Source organism: Oryza glaberrima, chromosome 7, assembly GCF_000147395.1.
Source record: "Oryza glaberrima chromosome 7, OglaRS2, whole genome shotgun sequence".
Taxonomy (NCBI): domain Eukaryota; kingdom Viridiplantae; phylum Streptophyta; class Magnoliopsida; order Poales; family Poaceae; genus Oryza; species Oryza glaberrima.
The window spans coordinates 13,041,823-13,061,575 of record NC_068332.1 but is presented as its reverse complement, the minus strand read 5'-3'; the positions used below and the strand labels follow the sequence as shown (position 1 = coordinate 13,061,575).

The window sequence follows — 19,753 nt, the reverse complement described above, 5'->3', positions numbered from 1 at the left end:
TTGGTAGGGAAAAGGTTTTGAATCATTCTCAAATTCTCTTATACTGAATTCTATGCAAATTAATCGCTGGAGAGATAAGCCACGTGGCACATCCCTATTCATGGAATCAGTCTCCACACATAAGAATAACAGTCGGAGAGATCGAGAAAAGAAAAAAAGGGAAAAAGAATGCTACGTTGTGCTGGGTCTTGCATACACACATGGGCCTGACGCCCCATGTACCCTAATAGCATGAAAAAAACAGTAGATTTGTTTTCTTATGTATCAACCTCTCATGAAGAAAGTATATCTTTCAGTGCTAGCGCATGCATGCCCAACAAACGGAGAACTATAGAGAATTATCGAAAAGAAAAATAAGTACTCTTATCATCCATTTGAGTTTATAAGATTATAATAGTACTTTTCTACTTAATTTTTTATACATTATTTTCCCATGTTTGATAAACTGAGCTATATAAGATACAAGAATTTATTAGTGGCCAAGTTACAAATATTTCTGACCAGATGGAGCAATACAAAATTGAACAATAAAAAAGGGAGAGAAAAGGGAGAATTGTTAGGATTTCTAACCCATGGTAAAAAAATTTCATAAAGATAATTACTTAATGTTTAATCAAAATCGAGGCAAGTAACATCCTATATGCCTAAAAAATAAAATAGTAACTAGCGAAATTAAAAGCACCAAAGAAGTAGTATCAAGAATCTCATTATTAAAAAATATTCAAATAAATGTAATCTACTATAGGTTTAATGGAAAATTAAGATAAAATAAGTGCATAAGCAAGTAACGCCAAGAACTTTCATACGATTTTGTAAAATATATAGACATACAATTAAGACAAGAACCATTACCATGTTGATATTTTTAATGAACTAAAAGCAATTGCTTGGAAGAAATCAATGTAGTAATAAATACACATGATAATACACACAGGGCTAAAATTTACCAGCGTGCGAATTGGCACACTGATTTTGTAGTTTACTTATGCGAACTAGTCATATTAGACTCACCTAGGTCTTTTAACGGAAAAAATTTAGTCATGAATTTCGAAACACATTTTTATTGTTCTATCAAAGTCAAAATTTGAAAATCAAATTTTGGGTATGTTACAATTGGCCTCGCACCATATATAGGACATATGGAAGAAATATGATAAGTCATGGAATAAGGGAACTCAGTGACACTATACTCTGAATTTTGTGAGTTCAATTAAAACCAGTTATAGCTGCAATTTTTTTTATTCTCAACATATGAAGTGATTAATTAGAGATCAATGAAAAGGTATGATGCAACTCTCCTTGAAAAAATATTCTTCAGAAAACACTATTGTTGGAGAATAAGGAGAGTTGTTAAAAGCTGGGAACGATTGCAGAGTTGATGCTATATTGGCAAGAAGACAAGAAGTATCTCTGAGTTTTATGTTTCTTCTTATTAGTTCCTTAAGCCTAACTTTTTTTTTGACTGAAGAAGTTTCCTAATTACGTTATTTTAATCCAGAACAGTAGTACAGAGTGTAGTAGTCTAACGTAAAAGTTTAGTAACTAAGAAATTGGATAAAAATTAAAATATACTCAACCTTGCCTACAACAGTTTCGGTACTAAAAATTATCCCAGCGTTAACTGATATAATATTTAAACATTATTTTCATTATTTCAATTTTAGAAATCATATGTAGTCATTTGAAGAGATCTTTTTTAAAAATAACCAATTTATCGCATATATGATAGAAAAATGTATAAGTATTTACAATATTAATATAAGAGATAATCTAAAAAATGCCATTGACAAGCGTCCAAGTCCCAGAAATACCATTGACAAGTGTGAGTTCCAAGAAATGCCATCGTACAAACGATTTTGTTTCAAAAATGCTATCGCCGTTAGGGTTCCGTCCATTTTGCGCCGTTAAATACACTGTTCATCCTATAGAACTTAACGGCACGGAGTGGACGGAACCCTAACGGTGATGGCATTTTTGGGACAAAGTCGTTTGTACGATGGTATTTCTTGGAACTCACACTTGTCGATGTCATTTCTGGGATTTGGATGCTTGTCAATGGCATTTCATGGATTATCTCTTAGTATAATACCCCGTGCAACACACGGGTTGACGAGATATTTTAATCCAGATATATTGCATAATACTGAGAGGTACTAATCCCTTAACATTAATTGTGGGCCCACGGAATTTACTAGCATTAAGAAGATGTTGTCATAAACAATCATCCATGTTTAGCAATGTCAGTAAAATACAGAAGATAAGATTATCCACTTACTAATTAACATCATTCATTTAACACAAACTTAGACAGATGTTTAGGATAAGCCTTAATTTATTTGTCACGGAATGGCCAGACATTTCATACAAGATTTAAGGTTGTACGCTATTATTTTGTGCTAAAATTATACATGAGAGACAGAGTATTGGTTTAAAACAGCAAGTATTTGGTACCTAACGAAAAATATTAGTATAGATAGCCAGACGTCCGGGATAAGTCTTATGTTTGGATGCCATTAATTTCACAAAAATACAAATGTTTTTGATATATATATGTAACCATGGAACAACAAAAAAGGTACACAATCCATAGCTTCATACAGCATAACCAAATGGGCAAGCAGATGAAGTCCCGTAGCCTACTCTTGGTTCTGTTCGTAGTTCTTCTTGCTATGCCTGCACGCATATATGGTAATTTGCTAACTGTTATTCATTCTCAAAGGGACATCTAATATTTTCGTTCAATAAAGAGTTATTTTGTTCTTCTAGAGTAGTCATGATGCACTAAGAGAACATATCTTGTAGGTTCCATTTTGTTTTTTTTGTCTTGTCCTCCCTATTCACCAATCCATGCATCGCATTTGTTTTATTTTTATTTCTATGTTTCATTCTAAATGTGTTCGTTTTGTTTGTAAGGTAAACACATGGTTTACACTGCTAGCCAAACCAAGAACGAAGGAAGGTACAAAGTCAGTATCAATGGTTTGGAACCAGTGAAATGCACCATTTCCCCAGATGGATACTGCTGTTATGACAAAAAATCGAAAGATTACAAGACGTGCTACCCTAACGCATCAGAATGCTGGAGCAATTGCTGTAAACTTGAGGCTCGTGTTTGATCGGCTGACAATGCTTGTAATTCTAAGGAATTTATAATAATACCTGTTGCAAACCTGCGTGATGCATGGGTTATTATTGTAAATATTACTTAATAAAGATGCATTAGTTGTTTTCTAAAATTGCAGTGATTTAGAGTCCTTTGTCAATTACAATATGCTAATTATAATTCTGGATTTCAAAACATAATACAATTTCATATGTATTAATTAATTCCGAAGTTAAAATACAAAAAATAAAGTATCGAACGGTAGTATGATAGAATAAACTAGGCTCATCGGCCTTGGCCCTCCCCTTATGGTCCTGTCAGGGGTACCATATTGGCCCTCACTTACACATGGCACTACGAGAGTATTAGGTATCTGACGTCTTTTCGTATTCAGATAAATGAGGCCCTCACTAGGCCTTCGCAAGAACTCGACTTGAACTTGAATTCACTAATTTGATGTCCATCTAGTTGGAAATAATTTTTGACTACTCTATGCCCTAGGTCTAGTATATATGTTCAGAGTTGTTCTGGTTTTAGAAAGGAGCACCTTAGTGTAGTACAAGAATTGTTGGTTTGAACTTTATTTCGTCAAGATAAGATGCCGACTACTGTAAAGCCTCCGACTAGTCTCTTTTACTCAAGAGGACCAATTGCTATAATCTCCTATACAGATTGGGCACTTTCTACGAGCTTTGTCGCAAACAAAAAAAATCTGACCATTTATTATGTTATCGAACAATCATAACCTTAGATTAAAAGATCTTATATTACGGACCACTTTTAGAAGCCCATTCAAACCACACGTACGTATATCAATCCATGTGCAGCATAGTACATACGTAACAACCAAAACCTCTCAGATATATCTCCTTATCTCGATCAGCCACCGTACATAACAACAAAGTTTGTCAATAGATCTCCGTATCAATCTCATATTGCAACTTCCACGACTTCCACTAGTATGCCTACACCAGGAGCTGGAATAGAGACGACAGGGTACATCATGCGTATGATGTCCAGAATTCTCCAGTGTTGGGCAAGGTGAGATTTTTTCAGTCCCAATTATATTTTATTAGTTAGAAAGATCCGGTCAAAACTTAGAAGCATGTTGCAACCGTGATACCTCTCTTTTCAATGAAAGATCCAAACAGAACTTTATAATTTTAATTTTGTTGTTTAATTAAATGTTTCCTATCTGAAAATAGGTTGTCCAAGTTTTAGATCCTATCTGATGCACGATGCAAAGGCACATTGATACATGCCTACATCATACTATAAAGAAATTTCAGGCCATTAGTCTCACAAGAACAACTTTCGAGGTTTCTTCAGTTGCACAGCATCGTCCACAAGAAAAAAATAACATATTTTCTTAAACGTTAGCAACGTTACTAAATCAGAACATGCGGAGTCCATTAAACATAGCAAAACTGGGGACCTATATGGATTTTCAAGCATGGATGTCTTTTTCCGAGAGAATAAATAGCAAAACATACTTATCAGGTAAGATGTTGGTTTGCTATACTATTTCCTAGCAAGAAAATTAATGACTTCACTTGCTTCACATTAACTCCATGTGTTTGTTCTTAGATTTCATTGGCATCGCACCATATGTAGTAGGACATATGGAAGAAATATGATAAGTCATGAAATAAGGGAACTCGGTGACACTATACTCTGAATTTTGTGAGTTTAATTCACACCAGTTATAGCTGCAATTTTTTTACTGTCAACATATGTAGTCATTAATTAGAGATCAATGAAAAGGGTATGATGCAACTCTCTTTGAAAAAATATTCTACAGAAAACACTATTGTTAGCGAATAAGGAGAGTTGTTAAAAGATGGGAACGATTGAAGAGTTCATGCTATATTGGCAAGAACACAAGATGTATATGTGAGTTTTATGTTTCTTCATATTGGTTCCTTAAGCTTAACTTTTTTTTTACTGAATAAGTTTCCTAATCTCTACTATCGAAATCTGCACAAATCAGAGGGCAATTAGCGAGGCCACGTGGCATGACTGGATTCATGGTTTGGTCCCTCACGCACAGCCGTCAGATCACGCATCTACGGTGATATCTCGTGCGGTAGATCTTGTTGTAAAATATAATCTTTCGAGGGAGTTTAATGCAAAAGAGTAGAGTATCCATACTCCAGTAAAGACTTCATTCGTCACCTGTTCCCATCCGCCGCCAAGGCTCCAATCTCCGCTCGTTCCACACCGCGGCCGTCGCCTCGCTGTCGCCGGGTGGCTGCCGATCCCGAGCCAACAGCCCGCCCTGCTGCCGGCACGCGGTCGTTGAATCGAGGGCGACGTCACCGTCGGATCGAGGGCGCTGCCTCGCCCCCATGATTTCTGGTGCGTCGCTGCTCTCCACGTGTTCCTCATCAGCCGCAACATCCACTTTCTCTGCCACCGGCAGCGAAGGCGCCGCCTCCGCCCACATCGCAGCATTGACTTCTCCAGGTTGGCTCACCAACTCCATCGGCTATTCCAGTTCCAGGTCATCCACCGTCTCATCTGAATTGCAAACTACTATCCCCTGCTGCACTCTGCCTGTTCGTTGTAATGCTTATTAGTGGAAAATAGTTCAACAATGCCATCTGCCAACTATTAGTAGAACCTATAATGTGAATCCATCATGTTGTTTGTCTGTGACCACTGAGAGTTTAATAATGCTTATTAATATGTTGGCATGCGAATGCTCCTAGACCAAAATGTAGTCTCTGTCAGTTTCTTGGGTTTCTTTGTAACCATCTGAATTTAAATCGGCTAATTGCCTATCTGTTGTATGTAATTTCAGAAGTTTAAAATAGCAAACGTCAAGATGGGGCTATCTCATGATAACCTTAAGTGGTGAGATGAGGTTGGGGATACAATTCATATCAAGAGTTTTTTACTGATCTGGACCAATTATCATGTACAATTTTAAAATGACACAAATAAAAATTATGTAGACATGAACTGCAAAAACATATATGGTGATTAGATACTTAGATGAATGAGAGAGAATCCTTGCTTACTTAGGTGGTGCAAGATTAAAGATTAAAAGAAACGGTAAAGTTTATCTTCTAAGAAACGGTAAAGTTTATCTACGGTAAAGTTCAGCTGCATATATAAGTTACAATGTGCAACATGTAAGACCAGGCTTCTTTGCAATCATTTATCTACTAAGAATCTACTAGTACAAGAGGATTAGGAGGAACCAGCATATTCTGCTCCTGTTTGAGGTAAACACTATACCAAATTATTAAACGAATAATCAATTCCTCAGTCTCTTTGTGTAAACTGAAATGCACTCAAAACGTGATCTTTAAAGAATAAGAAGTGAAAGTTATTTAGAAAAAAGGATTTCCAGAGTTCTTATAGACATATGGAGGGATAAAATGAACTTTCATTACTTCGGTTCATTGGAATTTAGAAATTGTGCGCACATATTCGACTTTCAACTGATGTCGATGAACTCATTGTCTTGCAGCCTTCAATTGATCTGAATAAAGCTTATGCCAGAAACTATGTCATATCTTAGAACAATTAGATATTAGAATTAAATTAAATTCATATTACAGAGAGCAGAAATTGGTACTAGAATTGTTATGTCGTTAGCATTATTATGTTACTCTATATTACAGATTGTTTCTGCATTTTCTCAGCACTCAAGTGGAAAATAAGCTGGAAATTCATGCATCGTTTTGTAATTTTAATAAATTTCTAAACTAATAAATAACCCATGGAGATCTTTCTCATACATTGTAGTGCTGTTGAAACTCAAGTATGGTTGAATTAGTACCATGATTAATCGTAGCTTCATGCACTTTCTTTTATTTTGGCAATGGTCTCTTTGCGTACTCTTCTATTCATGCAATGACATGAGCATTGAATTCTGAAACTGAACTGGCATTATTTTGAAGAAATAAAAAAAAACCCAATCATGTTATCTTATTAGGCAACAAGATCAGTGATCATGCTCAAGTTGATAAGGAACCATATTATTAAATGTTTAATTTTGATTATTTTCCTAGCCTGGTACTGAAGTACTGTCTAATTTGACCTCTTTGAAGTACTTGACATTTGAATTTTTTCTAACTTTGCCATGACGATTTTGTAAGGTTGCTTTTTATTATACCTGTACAGTTAGATGCAGTATTTAACCAATCTAAGTAGGCGTTTTTGTGTATTCTTTTAATATATAATTTTTTTCTTTTCAAAAATGCGGAAGAAACACAAATTGGAATTGCAAAATTTAACGCTGACAAAGCATCCATTCAAGGCATTCCTTTTTTTTTTAGAGAATCTCTTATATGCCACAAGAAATTGGTTAGTTCTCTTATATGCCACTCAAAATTGGCTTCTCCCTTATACACCACTAGTTCAAGTTTTTTCACCCTTTTATTCTACTCCCACCACTATGGCATTTGTTGACGGTTAGTCAAATGTTAGTTTTTTCATAAATGACCAATATGCCCTCTCAACTAAAAAAATGTGTAAACTTCAAAAAAAATCATAACTAATTTATTTTAAATCCTTTTTGAGTGAACAAAGTTTTGTCAGAACCGGTGGAAAATGCTCTTTGTATTAAAAATATGGGTAATTTGGAACCATGCCATTAAAATTTTGCAAAGTTTGAGATATGTCATCGGTATCTCAATGACATGTAGGACCCACATGAGTCAATGACATGTGGGTCAGGATGACATATCTCAAATTTTACAAAATTATAATGGCATGGTTTCAATTTTCCCTAAAAATATTGTTGGAAAGCTGCATGTTTCATACTTATATTGAAAATTTATTTGTGATGGTGATGTCTAAAATTGCATGTGATTGAAAAAAAAATCAATTTTCATATGTTGTATCCAGTAGATATATTAGTACGAAAATACCTATCATTGGTTGTATACCAACTCTCAATGGTAAATGCGTCTTTTTACTATGAAGTTAACGATCAATTGACGGTGGAGTGACAGCAATGGCATAAAAGGGAGGACAAACTTGAACCGGTGGCATAGAAAGGAGGAGCCAATTTGAAGGGGCATATAAGGGAACCGGTTAATTTGGAGTGGCATATAAGGGATTCTCTCTCTTTTGTTCATGTTAGCAATGGTGTAATTAATACTCACCTGCCAAATACATAAATTCCATGCCAATGGTTCTACTAAGTCCTTTTTCTTGCTCTTGTTCAAGAACAATTTATGTTCCTCTTCTGATCTTAAGTCCCAACGTCTATTAATTTATTTCTTTAGGTTTCTGGTTCAATGTTTTAAGAAAAAGGAAAAAGTACGAAATACCCCCCAGAACTATAGCGGTCGTCTGAAATACCCCCCTAAAAACGAAAACCGGACATAATTCACCCTCAACTATCAAAACCGGTTACTTAACCCCCTAAGGCAGAATTAGGGGCAGTTTTGACCGGTCTTCGTACACGTGGCAGTACAGCGTGGCAAGGGGACGACACGTCAGCACGGGGTCACTATATAACAGCGGAGCGCTCTCTCTCTCTCTCTCTCTCTCTCTCTCTCTCTTTCTCGCAAAATTTCCCCTTTCTCCCCGAAACCCTAGAACGGGCGGCGATTCCGGCGACTCTGGCGAGGCTGGCTGTGGCAGGGCTGGGCAGCGCTCTAGGCGGGCGGGGGTGGCGCGCTCCAAGGCGGCCACGGCGACGAGGCCGGCGAGCTCCACTGCGACCACGGCGGCACATTGCAAGGCGGCTGGGATCAACTAGGCTGGAAGAAACCGGGCATTTGAGGTATGTGATTTAGCTCGATTTGAAGTGTGGATTTTTTGGTGAAGTAGTTGGAGTGTGGGATGGATTGATATTTTTTTGAGCAGTTCTTGCTAGATATTAGTCAGATGCGTTGGGATTGTTATTATAGTGCAGAAAGGTGGAGTAAGTGGGAATATGGGGGAGGTTGATTTTCGTGTTGGGATTGTTAGGTCCTGCATGCATAGGGATTGATTTTGTTCATTTTATAGTAAAGGTGGAAGTATGGTGGTTGTTTTTTAACTGTCAATCTTAGGGCACATATGCATTGGGATTGATTTTTTAGTCTTAACTTTTTTTAGGACAATTTTACCATCACTGCAATGGATCCTCTAGAGTATTTATCTGTTAGATTTCACTTTGGCGGTGAATTCATTAACAATGGGAGGGAAACATTTTATGTTGGTGGATCTGAGGGTATGTCTTACATTGAACGTGACAAAATATCCTTGCCTGAGTTAATTGGGTATCTAAAAGATCACTGCGAAGTGCTCCCTGGTATGCTTTTGCACTGGCTTTTTCCTGGGAAAGAACTGGCAGATGGGCTGAGGGTGTTGGTTGATGACAAGGTCTGTGACTATATGTCAAAGTGTGTTGTGGATGGAGGAGTGGCTGAAATATATGTAGAGGCAGTAGTGGGAGGGGAGTCCAATGAGTCTGGTAGCAGTGATGATAGTGACTTTGAAGATGAATTGGAGGACATGTCTCCTGCTGATGATGAATGGGATGATTTAAATGATGATGCTGTGTTTGAATTACCTACTGGGAAGCCTATTCTTCTTATTCAGTCAACACCAGAGAAGACAAAAAGTGATTTAGATAGATTGAGAGCTTGGAGTACCCCAAGCCCAAAGGATAAGGGGAAAGCTGTGGTACTATGTGAAGAGAGGGTGAAGAGTGCAGACTTGTCTGGTTCTCACAGTGATTACGTTGGTGGGGAGTCTTGTTCATCAGGAGAAGATCAAGAGGTTGAGGAAATTAGGAAGGCATACAAGGAGTTTAAGAAGAAGCTAAAGGATGGTGAGGTAGGAAATTTAGATGATGTGATCTATATGGGGTCTTCAAGACAGATTAATGATGGAGCCTTGGTTCAGATTCAGGGTGAGGAAGATAATAGCCCATATGAGAACAACATTGCAGATGGTGATTCATATGAAGAGGATAGTGATGGATAGTTGGTCAGAAAGAAGTCCAAATACCCCAGATTTAATGCCAACCAGCCCCATGTTAGGCTTGCTCTTAGGATGAAATTTGATGGGAAAAAAGAGTTTAAGGAGGCAGTGGTCCAGCTAGCCTTGCAGAACAAAAGATTCATAAGGTTCCCCAAAGATGAAGGTTACAGGACAAGGGCAAAGTGTGACTGGGCAACCTGTCCATGGAGTTTTTTGCTATCAAGGAACAGTAGGACAAACAGCTGGCAAATAGCAAGTCTTGTTGATGAGCACAATTGTCCTCAAAGGAAGGATAACAACCTAGTCACATACAAGAGAATTGCTCAGAAATATGAGAAGATGATCACAGATAACCCAACTTGGAGTATTCAGAGCATGCGGTCAACTGTCTCTGAGCAAATGTTTGCAAATGCCAGTGCATCTCAGTGCAAGAGAGCAAAAGCATATGTCCTGAAGAAGATATATGAGTCTAGAAGGGATGAATACTCCAGAATTTTTGACTATCAATTGGAATTGTTGAGGAGTAATCCTGGGAGTACAGTTGTTGTCAAGCTTGATACTGACCAGCCAAGCCCAGTGTTCAAAAGGATATATGTTTGCCTAGCTGCTTGTAAGAATGGGTTCCTATTGGGATGTAGAAAGGTTGTTGGTTTGGATGGCTGCTTTTTCAAAGGTTCAAACAATGGGGAGCTATTATGTGCTGTTGGCAGAGATGCCAACAACTCCATGTACCCAATTGCATGGGCTGTGGTGGAAAAGGAAACAAATAACTCATGGGATTGGTTCTGTGATTTGCTATGCAAGGACTTGGGAGTTGGTGAAGGTGATGGTTGGGTGTTTATTTCAGACTAGCAGAAGGTATACTCTTCTAACATATTTTGTTCAGTGTTATTTACTGTATTTCTTGATGTGTTGTTGTTATTAAATGGCTTCTATGTGGTTGATTGCAGGGAATTGTAAATGCAGTTCAGCACTGGGCTCCAAGTGCTGAGCACAGAAATTGTGCAAGGCATATTTATGCTAACTGGAAGAAGAAATTCAACAAGAAGGAGTGGCAGAAGAAGTTTTGGAGGTGTGCCAAAGCTCCAAATGTCATGCTATTCAACCTAGCAAAGGACAAGAGACTGTTGAAGGTGCAAGGGCTATCATGAACACAGATCCTAGCCACTGGAGCAGGGCTTGGTTCAGGTTTGGCTCAAACTGTGATTTTGTAGACAATAATATTTGTGAGACATTCAACAAGTGGATAGTTCAGGCTAGGTTCCTACCCATTATTAGCATGTTGGAAGCTATTAGAAGGAAGGTGATGATTAGGATACATGAGAAAAGAACCTTGATGGACAAGTGGCTAGAATCAATTTGTCCAAACATACATAAGAAACTTAATGCATACATCATCGATTCAGGAAACTGTCATGCAATCTGCAATGGGATGGACAAGTTTGAAGTTAAGCATCAGAATCATAGGTTCACTGTTGATCTTGAGAGGAAAACTTGTTCATGCAGATATTGGGAGTTGGCTGGGTTGCTATGTTGCCATGCTATAGCCTGCATTCACTTTAAAACCAACTGCCTTGATAGTTATATTGCACCTTGCTACTCTATTTATTCCTTCAAAAAGACCTAAAGCTGTTGTTTGGAACTTGTTGAGGGAATGGAAAGCTGACCTACATCTGATAGGCCAAGGCCAAAGGCTCCAGGTTATGTTAGAATGCCAGGAAGGCCTTCCAAGAAGGAAAGGAGAAGAGAGCCACATGAAAAGCCCAAAGCAACAAGGGTGTCAAGGGTAGGGTCAGTGATGACTTGCAGGTTGTGCAAACTCCCTGGGCAAAACAAGGCTTCATGTCACAAGAGGAGACAGCAACAGCAGGTCATATGTCTAACTGCTACCACTTGCTGTTGAAAGCTTCATCATCTCGAAAGAGGCAGCTGAAAGCTTCAACATCTGCAAGGGCAGCTGGAATGGTTGGGGTTGAGCAGCCAAGAAAGAAGTTGGAAGTTAGGAGATCTCCTCGGCTAAACAGAGGATGAATAGGATATTAGGTTCATAATACTTTTGGACATGCTTACTGGATTAGCAATAGGCAGAAGATCACCACCTTTTGTAGAGTAACATGTGGTATGAAACTTCTGTAATATGATATCTGTGGCATCTAATAGGCCATCTTTTGTGTAGTAACTGAAGGAATTACAGTGCTCTAAAGTTTGAAGCAACCTGTGACATTTACTGCCACCACTCTTGTTTACTTGCTGATGTAATCAGATACAATGGGTTCCAGATGTGGCAATATATGTCATTATTCATCATCACTTTTGCTGTTTCCATTATCTCCAACTGCCATAACATGCATTGATTCCCAGTCACCCAATATGGCTGGTCCATTTGCCAGTACAGGTCATCAAATCACCTGATTTTTAACTTTCATCTCAAACAAAACCACAATTTTGCATTCATTCCAATTTGCAATTACAGATTCTAGTAGAACAGCTAACAACACAACAATTCCATTCATTCCAGTACCCATTACAGATTATAATAGAACACCTGACATTTTCTTAACTCCACACTGACCACCTAAACCCTAACTTTCATCACAACCTACAATTTTAGATACATAGTTCCAACCAAGAGAACAACAACAGCTACTAAAACATACACCAACATCATGATACATGTCTGTTGTTTGTTAATCCTATCAACTAAAACACAATTTGCAGCTTCCATCTTCTCTACAGCAGCTCTTAGACCCTGAACTTCATTGCTTTCTTTCTTGGGGGTAGACTGCAAGTTGTGCTGGGCTACTGTCCCGTCCCAAAGTGCAGCCTCCAGGCCATTCACCTGCTCACGTGCAGACCACACAACATTCCTCAAATCAAGCAACAGTTGCTTCATATATGGTTCTGCCTCAACAGTTGCTTCATATATGGTTCTGCCTCATCATCACACCACTCCCAAAATCCGCAGCCCCCAGACTTCACAAAAAAAGGGGAAGTGAAAGAGTCAATCCCTTGAAAACAAATCTAAAATGCAAAATCAATTTAAAAGGCACAAAATTTAACTCACACGCGCATTGTAGCATGTAAAATATCTCCTCCCGGGGTTATGGGGACTCCAAGAAATCCACCGAGCTGCCTTCACTTTACAATCACAGAACACGGGAAGCTCATAATCAAGAGGCCCCTCCCTGTATGGCACCGGCGGCTGACGCCTTCCTCGCTCACCACCTCTATCCCAAGAAGACAATGGCGAGCCACGCGATGTACCTGAGCTTGGCATGCCCACATTCATATAGATGTTAATGAATCTAGACATATATGTGTGCCTAGATTCATTAACATATATATGAATATGGGCAATGCTAGAAAGTCTTATAACCTGAAACAGAAGAAGTAGTTATTTTCATTATTTAAATTTTAGAAATCATATGTAGTCTTTTGAAGAGATCTTTTTTTAAAAATAACCAATTTAATCGGTATATATGATAGAAAAATGTTTAAGTATTTATAATAATAATATAATAGCCCGTGAAACGCACAGGATGATGACTAGTAGTCATAATTTATGATATTTTAATCCAGATATATAGCATAATTCTTAGAGGTACTAATCCCTTAACATTAATTGTGGGCCCATGGAATTTACTAGCATTAAGAAAATGTTGTGATAGACAATCATCCATGTTTAGCAATGTTAGTAAAATACATAAGATAAGATTATCCACTTACTAATTAACACAATTCATTTAACACAAACTTAGACAGACATTTAAGATAAGCCTTAATTTATTTGTCACAGAATGGCCAAACATTTCATACAAGATTTAAGGTTGTAAGCTATTATTTCGTGCTAAAATTATACATGAGAGACGGAGTATTGGTTTAAAATAGCAAGTATTTGGTACCTAACGAAAAAGATTAGTATAGATAGCCAGACGTTTGGGATAAGTCTTATGTTTGGATGCCATTAATTTCACAAAAATACAAATGTTTGTGATATATATATATATATATATATATATATATATATATAGGTACACAATCCATAGCTTCATACAGCATAACCAAATGGGCAAGCAGATGAGGTCCCGTAGCCTACTCTTGGTTCTGTTCGTGGTTCATCTTGCTATGCCTGCACGCATATATGGTAATTTGCTAACTGATATTCATTCTCAAAGGGACTTCCAATCTTTTCGTTCATTTAAGTGTTATTTTATTCTTCTAGAGTAGTCAGGATGCACTAAGAGAACATATCTTATAGGTTCCATTTTTTTTTTTTTGTCTTGTTCTCCCTGTTCACCAATCCGTGCATCACATTTGTTTTATTTTTATTTCTTTGTTTCATTCTAAAAGTGTTCGTTTTGTTTGTAAGGTAAAAACATGGTTTACACTGCTAGCGAAACCAGGAACGAAGGAAGGTACAAAGTCGGTATCAATGGTTTGGAACCAGTGAAATGCACCATTTCCCAAGATGGATACTGCTGTTATGACCAAAAATCAAAAGCTTACAAGACGTGCTACCCTAACGCATCAGAATGCTGGAGCAATTGACGTAAACTTGAGGCTCGTGTTTGATCGGCTGACAATGCTCGTAATTCTAAGGAATTTATAATAATACTGTCGCAAACCTACGTGATGCATGGGTTATTATTGTAAATATTACTCCTTCCATCTACTTTTGATAGTCATATTTCATCTTAGCATATAGACCAAGGATAAGTAATCCTACTTATCATCCATTTAAATATGCTACTAGTCATTCCTCGTAAATAAGCGATTCATTAATATTTACATTTCTCAATGCCCATATAGCCAATCATGTGTGGAAGAATGGAGAGTCATGCATTAAAATCCGAGAAAGTCATTAAGATGATATGTTGTTGGTTTGAGATATGCCTACCAAAAATAAATTTTTCAGATTTGGAAATATGACTATCAAAAGTAGATGGAGCGAGTACTTAATAAAGATGCATTAATTGTTTTCTAAAATTGCAGTGATTTAGAGTCCTTTGTCAATTACAATACAATATGCTAATTATAATTCTGGATTTCAAAACATAATACAATTTCATATGTATTAATTAATTCCGAAGTTAAAATACAAAAAACCAAAGTATCGAACGATAGTATGATAGTATAAACTAAAGGCTCATCGGCCTTGGCCCTCCCCTTATGGTCCTGGCGGGGGTACCATATTGGTCCTCACTTACGCATGGGCCCTACGAGAGAATTAGAAATCTAACATCTTTTCATAGGCAGACAAATGAGGCCCTCGCTGGGCTTTCCCAAGAAAGCGACTTGAACTTGAATTCACTAATTCGATGTCCATCTAGTTGGAAATAAATTTTGACTACTCTGTGCCCTGGGACTAGTATATACGTTCAGAGTTGTTGGGAGAGAATGAGCATAAAGAATGGAAATATATCTTGCGCTGATGGACTTGCATGGTTTTGAGATACAACATATAAAATATGCAATCATCCGGAGCCAAAACATGGAGTATCATAAAGTGGGGCACACATGTCAGCATCCTGAAGAAAGATGTGAGCCAGGGGAGCAAACCAGGGTTCGGCCGAACCCCCAGCTGGCCCAACCAGGCCCATCTTTTACTAGGCAATAGTTATCCTTATCCCAATGACGGTTGTGAGCGTTGTACCTGAAGAAACCATCATGGACACATGACAAGAGGAGATGAAATATGCTCTTTGGATGCTTGAGTATGCCACTTGTCATGAGGAGAGCAAAGATGCTCATAAGATGCTTGGAGCATCTCCACTCTCTCAAGGCACCTCTCCACCTATAAATACCCCTCTCCTCCCTCATTCTCACACACACCAAAGCATGAGCTGAATTACAAGAAGCTCTAGTGTACTTTATTGTATATTAGAATAGGGAGAGAGTAAGGTGGAAGGAATCGGAGGAATCCCGGAGTTGTCGGTAATCTCCTCTAACTATTGTATCTTGTTAATTACTCTACTTTTAATAAAAATATCATTCTGAGTAATTAAGGTTTGCTTAGTGAGAATTACTTCTTGATTAGTTCCTAATTAGCATACGGGATCATTGTTCACTATAGTCCATTTATCTATAGTGATTGCGTTAGTGTTTGATCGGCACTAGAGTAGTTATTAATTGCGCAGACGCAGTGTTTGGGTAATTAATTTCCAGTGGTTGCTGCGTACCCCACAGTACATTTGAGGTGGGTGTAGAGGTGGTGACAGCCCTTAAGAGCACTTAAGTCCTCCCTGTCCGGGTATGTAGTAGAGCAACATCTTGGAACAGCGGGTTGCCAGTGCATGAAGTATTGCATTAGGATTAAAGTTAAGCTTTCCCTAGACACTATTTCTCATTAGAAATCATCTCTGCCCTCTGCACATATTAGCTTTGTGTCCTTGCATGAACCTGATGAGGAGATAATCACACACGTTCCCTTGGATTCGATACCCTTGGAATACTCCGTAGGGGAAGTGCTACATCGGTATATCTGTGCGCTTGCGGATTCTATCTGTGATCGTAAGAAATACCAACACTACTCGTAGCACAAAATTGGGGGACATATACTAGATAGATGAAAAGTATGGATTTTAAAAACTTTTTGTAACAGTTGATGTGTTGATGCATCGCCTTGAGATGGGCGATATTCATATCGCCCTTAGACAAAACCAAATACAAACAACAAGTGTTGCAAAAGTATTATCGGCTTGATGGCCGATACAGACACATATTTATATATAGGATGTTTTTGTTACAGGAGTTAAGTATGAAGCCAAGATTGTTCATGTCTATCTATTACATCAACCCAGGAAGGTATGGATTGCCTCTATTGCACGGAGATGAAGACTATTGATCTCTTCTATTATCTTTTTGTCTTCGGCGTCAGTTCCTTGCCATTGCTGCAAGATTGAGGAAGACTAATAGAGAGCAGGGGAGAACGCCGCCGGAAGACTGGATCGCCGGAGATGAAGGGGTTTTTGCAACAAGAAGGCTTGTGAAGGATTTAACCGGAGAAAGGAGATTTTGAAGGAGTGGGCCTATGCTTATAAGCTTAACAGTGAAGGCAGAAAAACTTAGTTTTTCGCGGGTTCGAATAGAGCAAATTCCACCGCATTATATAATACAGCGGAAGTGGGGGGCATGTGTTAACAACGGAATTTTGCATCAGGTTCAGAGAAGAAGGAAGAAGATTGAAGTGGATTTGATGTCGGATCGAGTTGGATTTGGAGTCGGGCTGCGCATCGGCTGGATGTCATATCGGCTAAAATAGAGTGTGAGTTGATCAAGGTTGATGAGGATGGTAGCCGATACAGCCGATATGGGACAGCTTTGGTTCGGTTTGGGCCTAAATCATGATAACCATCATTGCCAATTAGAGGTAGAGCTCAATTAAGGCAATTGTATCTATTAATTAGGTTAGTTTAAGTCGGTTTTGTTAGATTTGGTAAGAGACCGCCGTATGTTGTCTTGTTTGTATCTTATCTTCAGGAAGGTTTGAGTCGTGTCCATAATGGACTAAGTCTGTATTTGGGGTACAAATATGAACCCCCTACCACTGTAATATGGGAGACAATCCAATACAACTTCGACGCATCGCCACCCTTTTTTGTTCTTATTTTCAGCGAGTTCTCTCGACAAGAGGTAACCCGTCTCGATGGCTTGTGCTATCGGGGCTATCATGTTGTTTTAGATGTTTAAGTCCTTTTCTCATGACCATCTGTCATCATATGTCCTAGTTAATCTAGCCTTAGTATCACAATTTAGCCTTATCGGCTGGTTCTCGCTTTAGGGTTCCCGCCGGCATCAGCTACATTGCCATACTATAGATTAGTTAACGCATCCGCCATCTTGAAAAGTGGTTAATTCCTTGATTGTTTAGATTTTAGGTTTTTTTACTTACTTTGAGATGCATCATCCCGAGTCTTGTCTAGAACACTAAAAACTAACCTGGAATTAATCATAATTAGAGATAGCATCAGAGTTTCAGCCGATCTTACCTAATATACATGCTTTTTACTAGTTTTATGTACATTTGCCACTTATATAGACAAATCATCCCATATAATCATATCAAGTTAGATCAGTATCGGCTGGGTATTTGAATTACTAACTGATTGTCGCGACCGAAAAAATGCTTTTTTCCAATCGCTAGTGCATTGATCCCCATCCTAGGAAAAGCCGAGATACACATTAACAATCATGATACAAAAGACATGTCTTTATTGCATCGATAATATTTACATTATTACAAAGGTGCTTAAGGCCTGACAAATAAAAATAAACAACAATGGGCTAGCAGGCATATGGCTCCATCTTCATAGGCGCTCAGCTGGAGTATAAGCCAAGACTCCACCTAGGACTTTTTCACCAAAGCTTTCTCTTACTAAAGGGAGAAAGATTGAGCAAGAATGAGTACAACCACAATACTCAGCAAGTCACACCGGGAGATGCATGATTAATGCAAGGGGTACAAGGAGTAATAATATAAGGGGTTAAGTTTTGCAGCAAACAAGCATTTCAAACCACTTAGTTGCTCAAAGCTATTTGCTAAATTCGATCCTGAGTCTACACAATATTATTAATCAAGGCCGTGAACCCACACGACCCTGCCTTAGCCCAAGGCCTACGATGAGTCAGACCAAATTGGCAACCCTGACCCGGATCCCAGCTCGTCCCAAGCCAACCCAGGCCAACCATTCCAGGTTTTAGTTGATTAACCAAATTTTAGGGCTATAGGGCTGCTTCAGGATGCAAAGATAACAGTTCGCTGAGGTACAAGCTTCTGATGGTGGGGTATTGCACGGGTCGGCTTGCTATCAACTGGGTTTCTCAGTTTGGGGCACTTGTCGGTGTAATGACCTAGTTCTTGACAATTGAAACAACAGATATCTTTCCGAACTCAGGATTTGTTTTTCCCATCTCAATTCTTCTGTCCTGGCACTGGGTTAGGAGAAAACTGTTGTCCTGGCGGGGAATCGCGTTGCCTTCATGCTTCTCTCCATTGGAGCCGGTGGGTTAGTTGCCATCTTCTTCATCAGCAGGAAACTGAATTGACAATCTTTTGGTACATGATCAGTTCCTTCGCACAAGAAACAAGTGATCTTCCTTGTAGGACATTCGCCTAGTGGATGCTCTTATCCACAATAAGGGCAGTGAGCAACACACGTGTTAGCAATATGTCCAATTTCACCACAGCGAGAGCATGCCTTGAGTTCCCTTCCACACGTGGAAGTACGGTAGTGCTTTGCAATAGGCAATAGAGGCCCAAAGACCGGTCCTTATGGTGGCCGCTGTGCTTCTATCAAAACAATGCAACTTGAGCCCAGCCTAAAATCATTTTGGGGGTTTTGAATAGAGGGGGAGGTGTATGTCCAATTCCAACATAAGCCAACCATTCCATAATGTCCAAGTGAAATGATATAATTCCCAAAGTCTAAGATTATGAAACCACCTAGGGTTGCCTAGTTAACCAGCAAAGCATCTACCTAAATTCATACTAGTGGAACCATGGATAGAGTACCCACTAGTTGAGGTTTTATTTTCCTAGGGTGAGCAAGGTGATAATAACAATAGCAATGATAAGGCTATAACAAGGAATAATAGGAAAGCTAAATATAACAGTGATAACGCGGGAGTTTAAATAAAGCGGTAATCCAATAATTTAAAATAAAATAATTTTATAAACTGGGATTCAATATGCTCAATGTAACACCCTAAAAAAAAGGC

At 38.5% G+C, this 19,753-nt stretch overlaps 1 protein-coding gene across 1 annotated transcript; it reads left to right on the top strand.

The window, feature by feature from the left end:
• Window positions 1–10,108: 10,108 nt before the first annotated feature.
• LOC127780194 (uncharacterized) lies at window positions 10,109–11,187 on the top strand. Its single transcript, XM_052307138.1, has 2 exons — window positions 10,109–10,870; window positions 10,987–11,187. The coding sequence occupies exons 1-2, from the start codon at window positions 10,109–10,111 to the stop codon at window positions 11,185–11,187; spliced, it is 963 nt and encodes a 320-aa protein (XP_052163098.1).
• The last annotated feature ends 8,566 nt before the right edge of the window (window positions 11,188–19,753 follow it).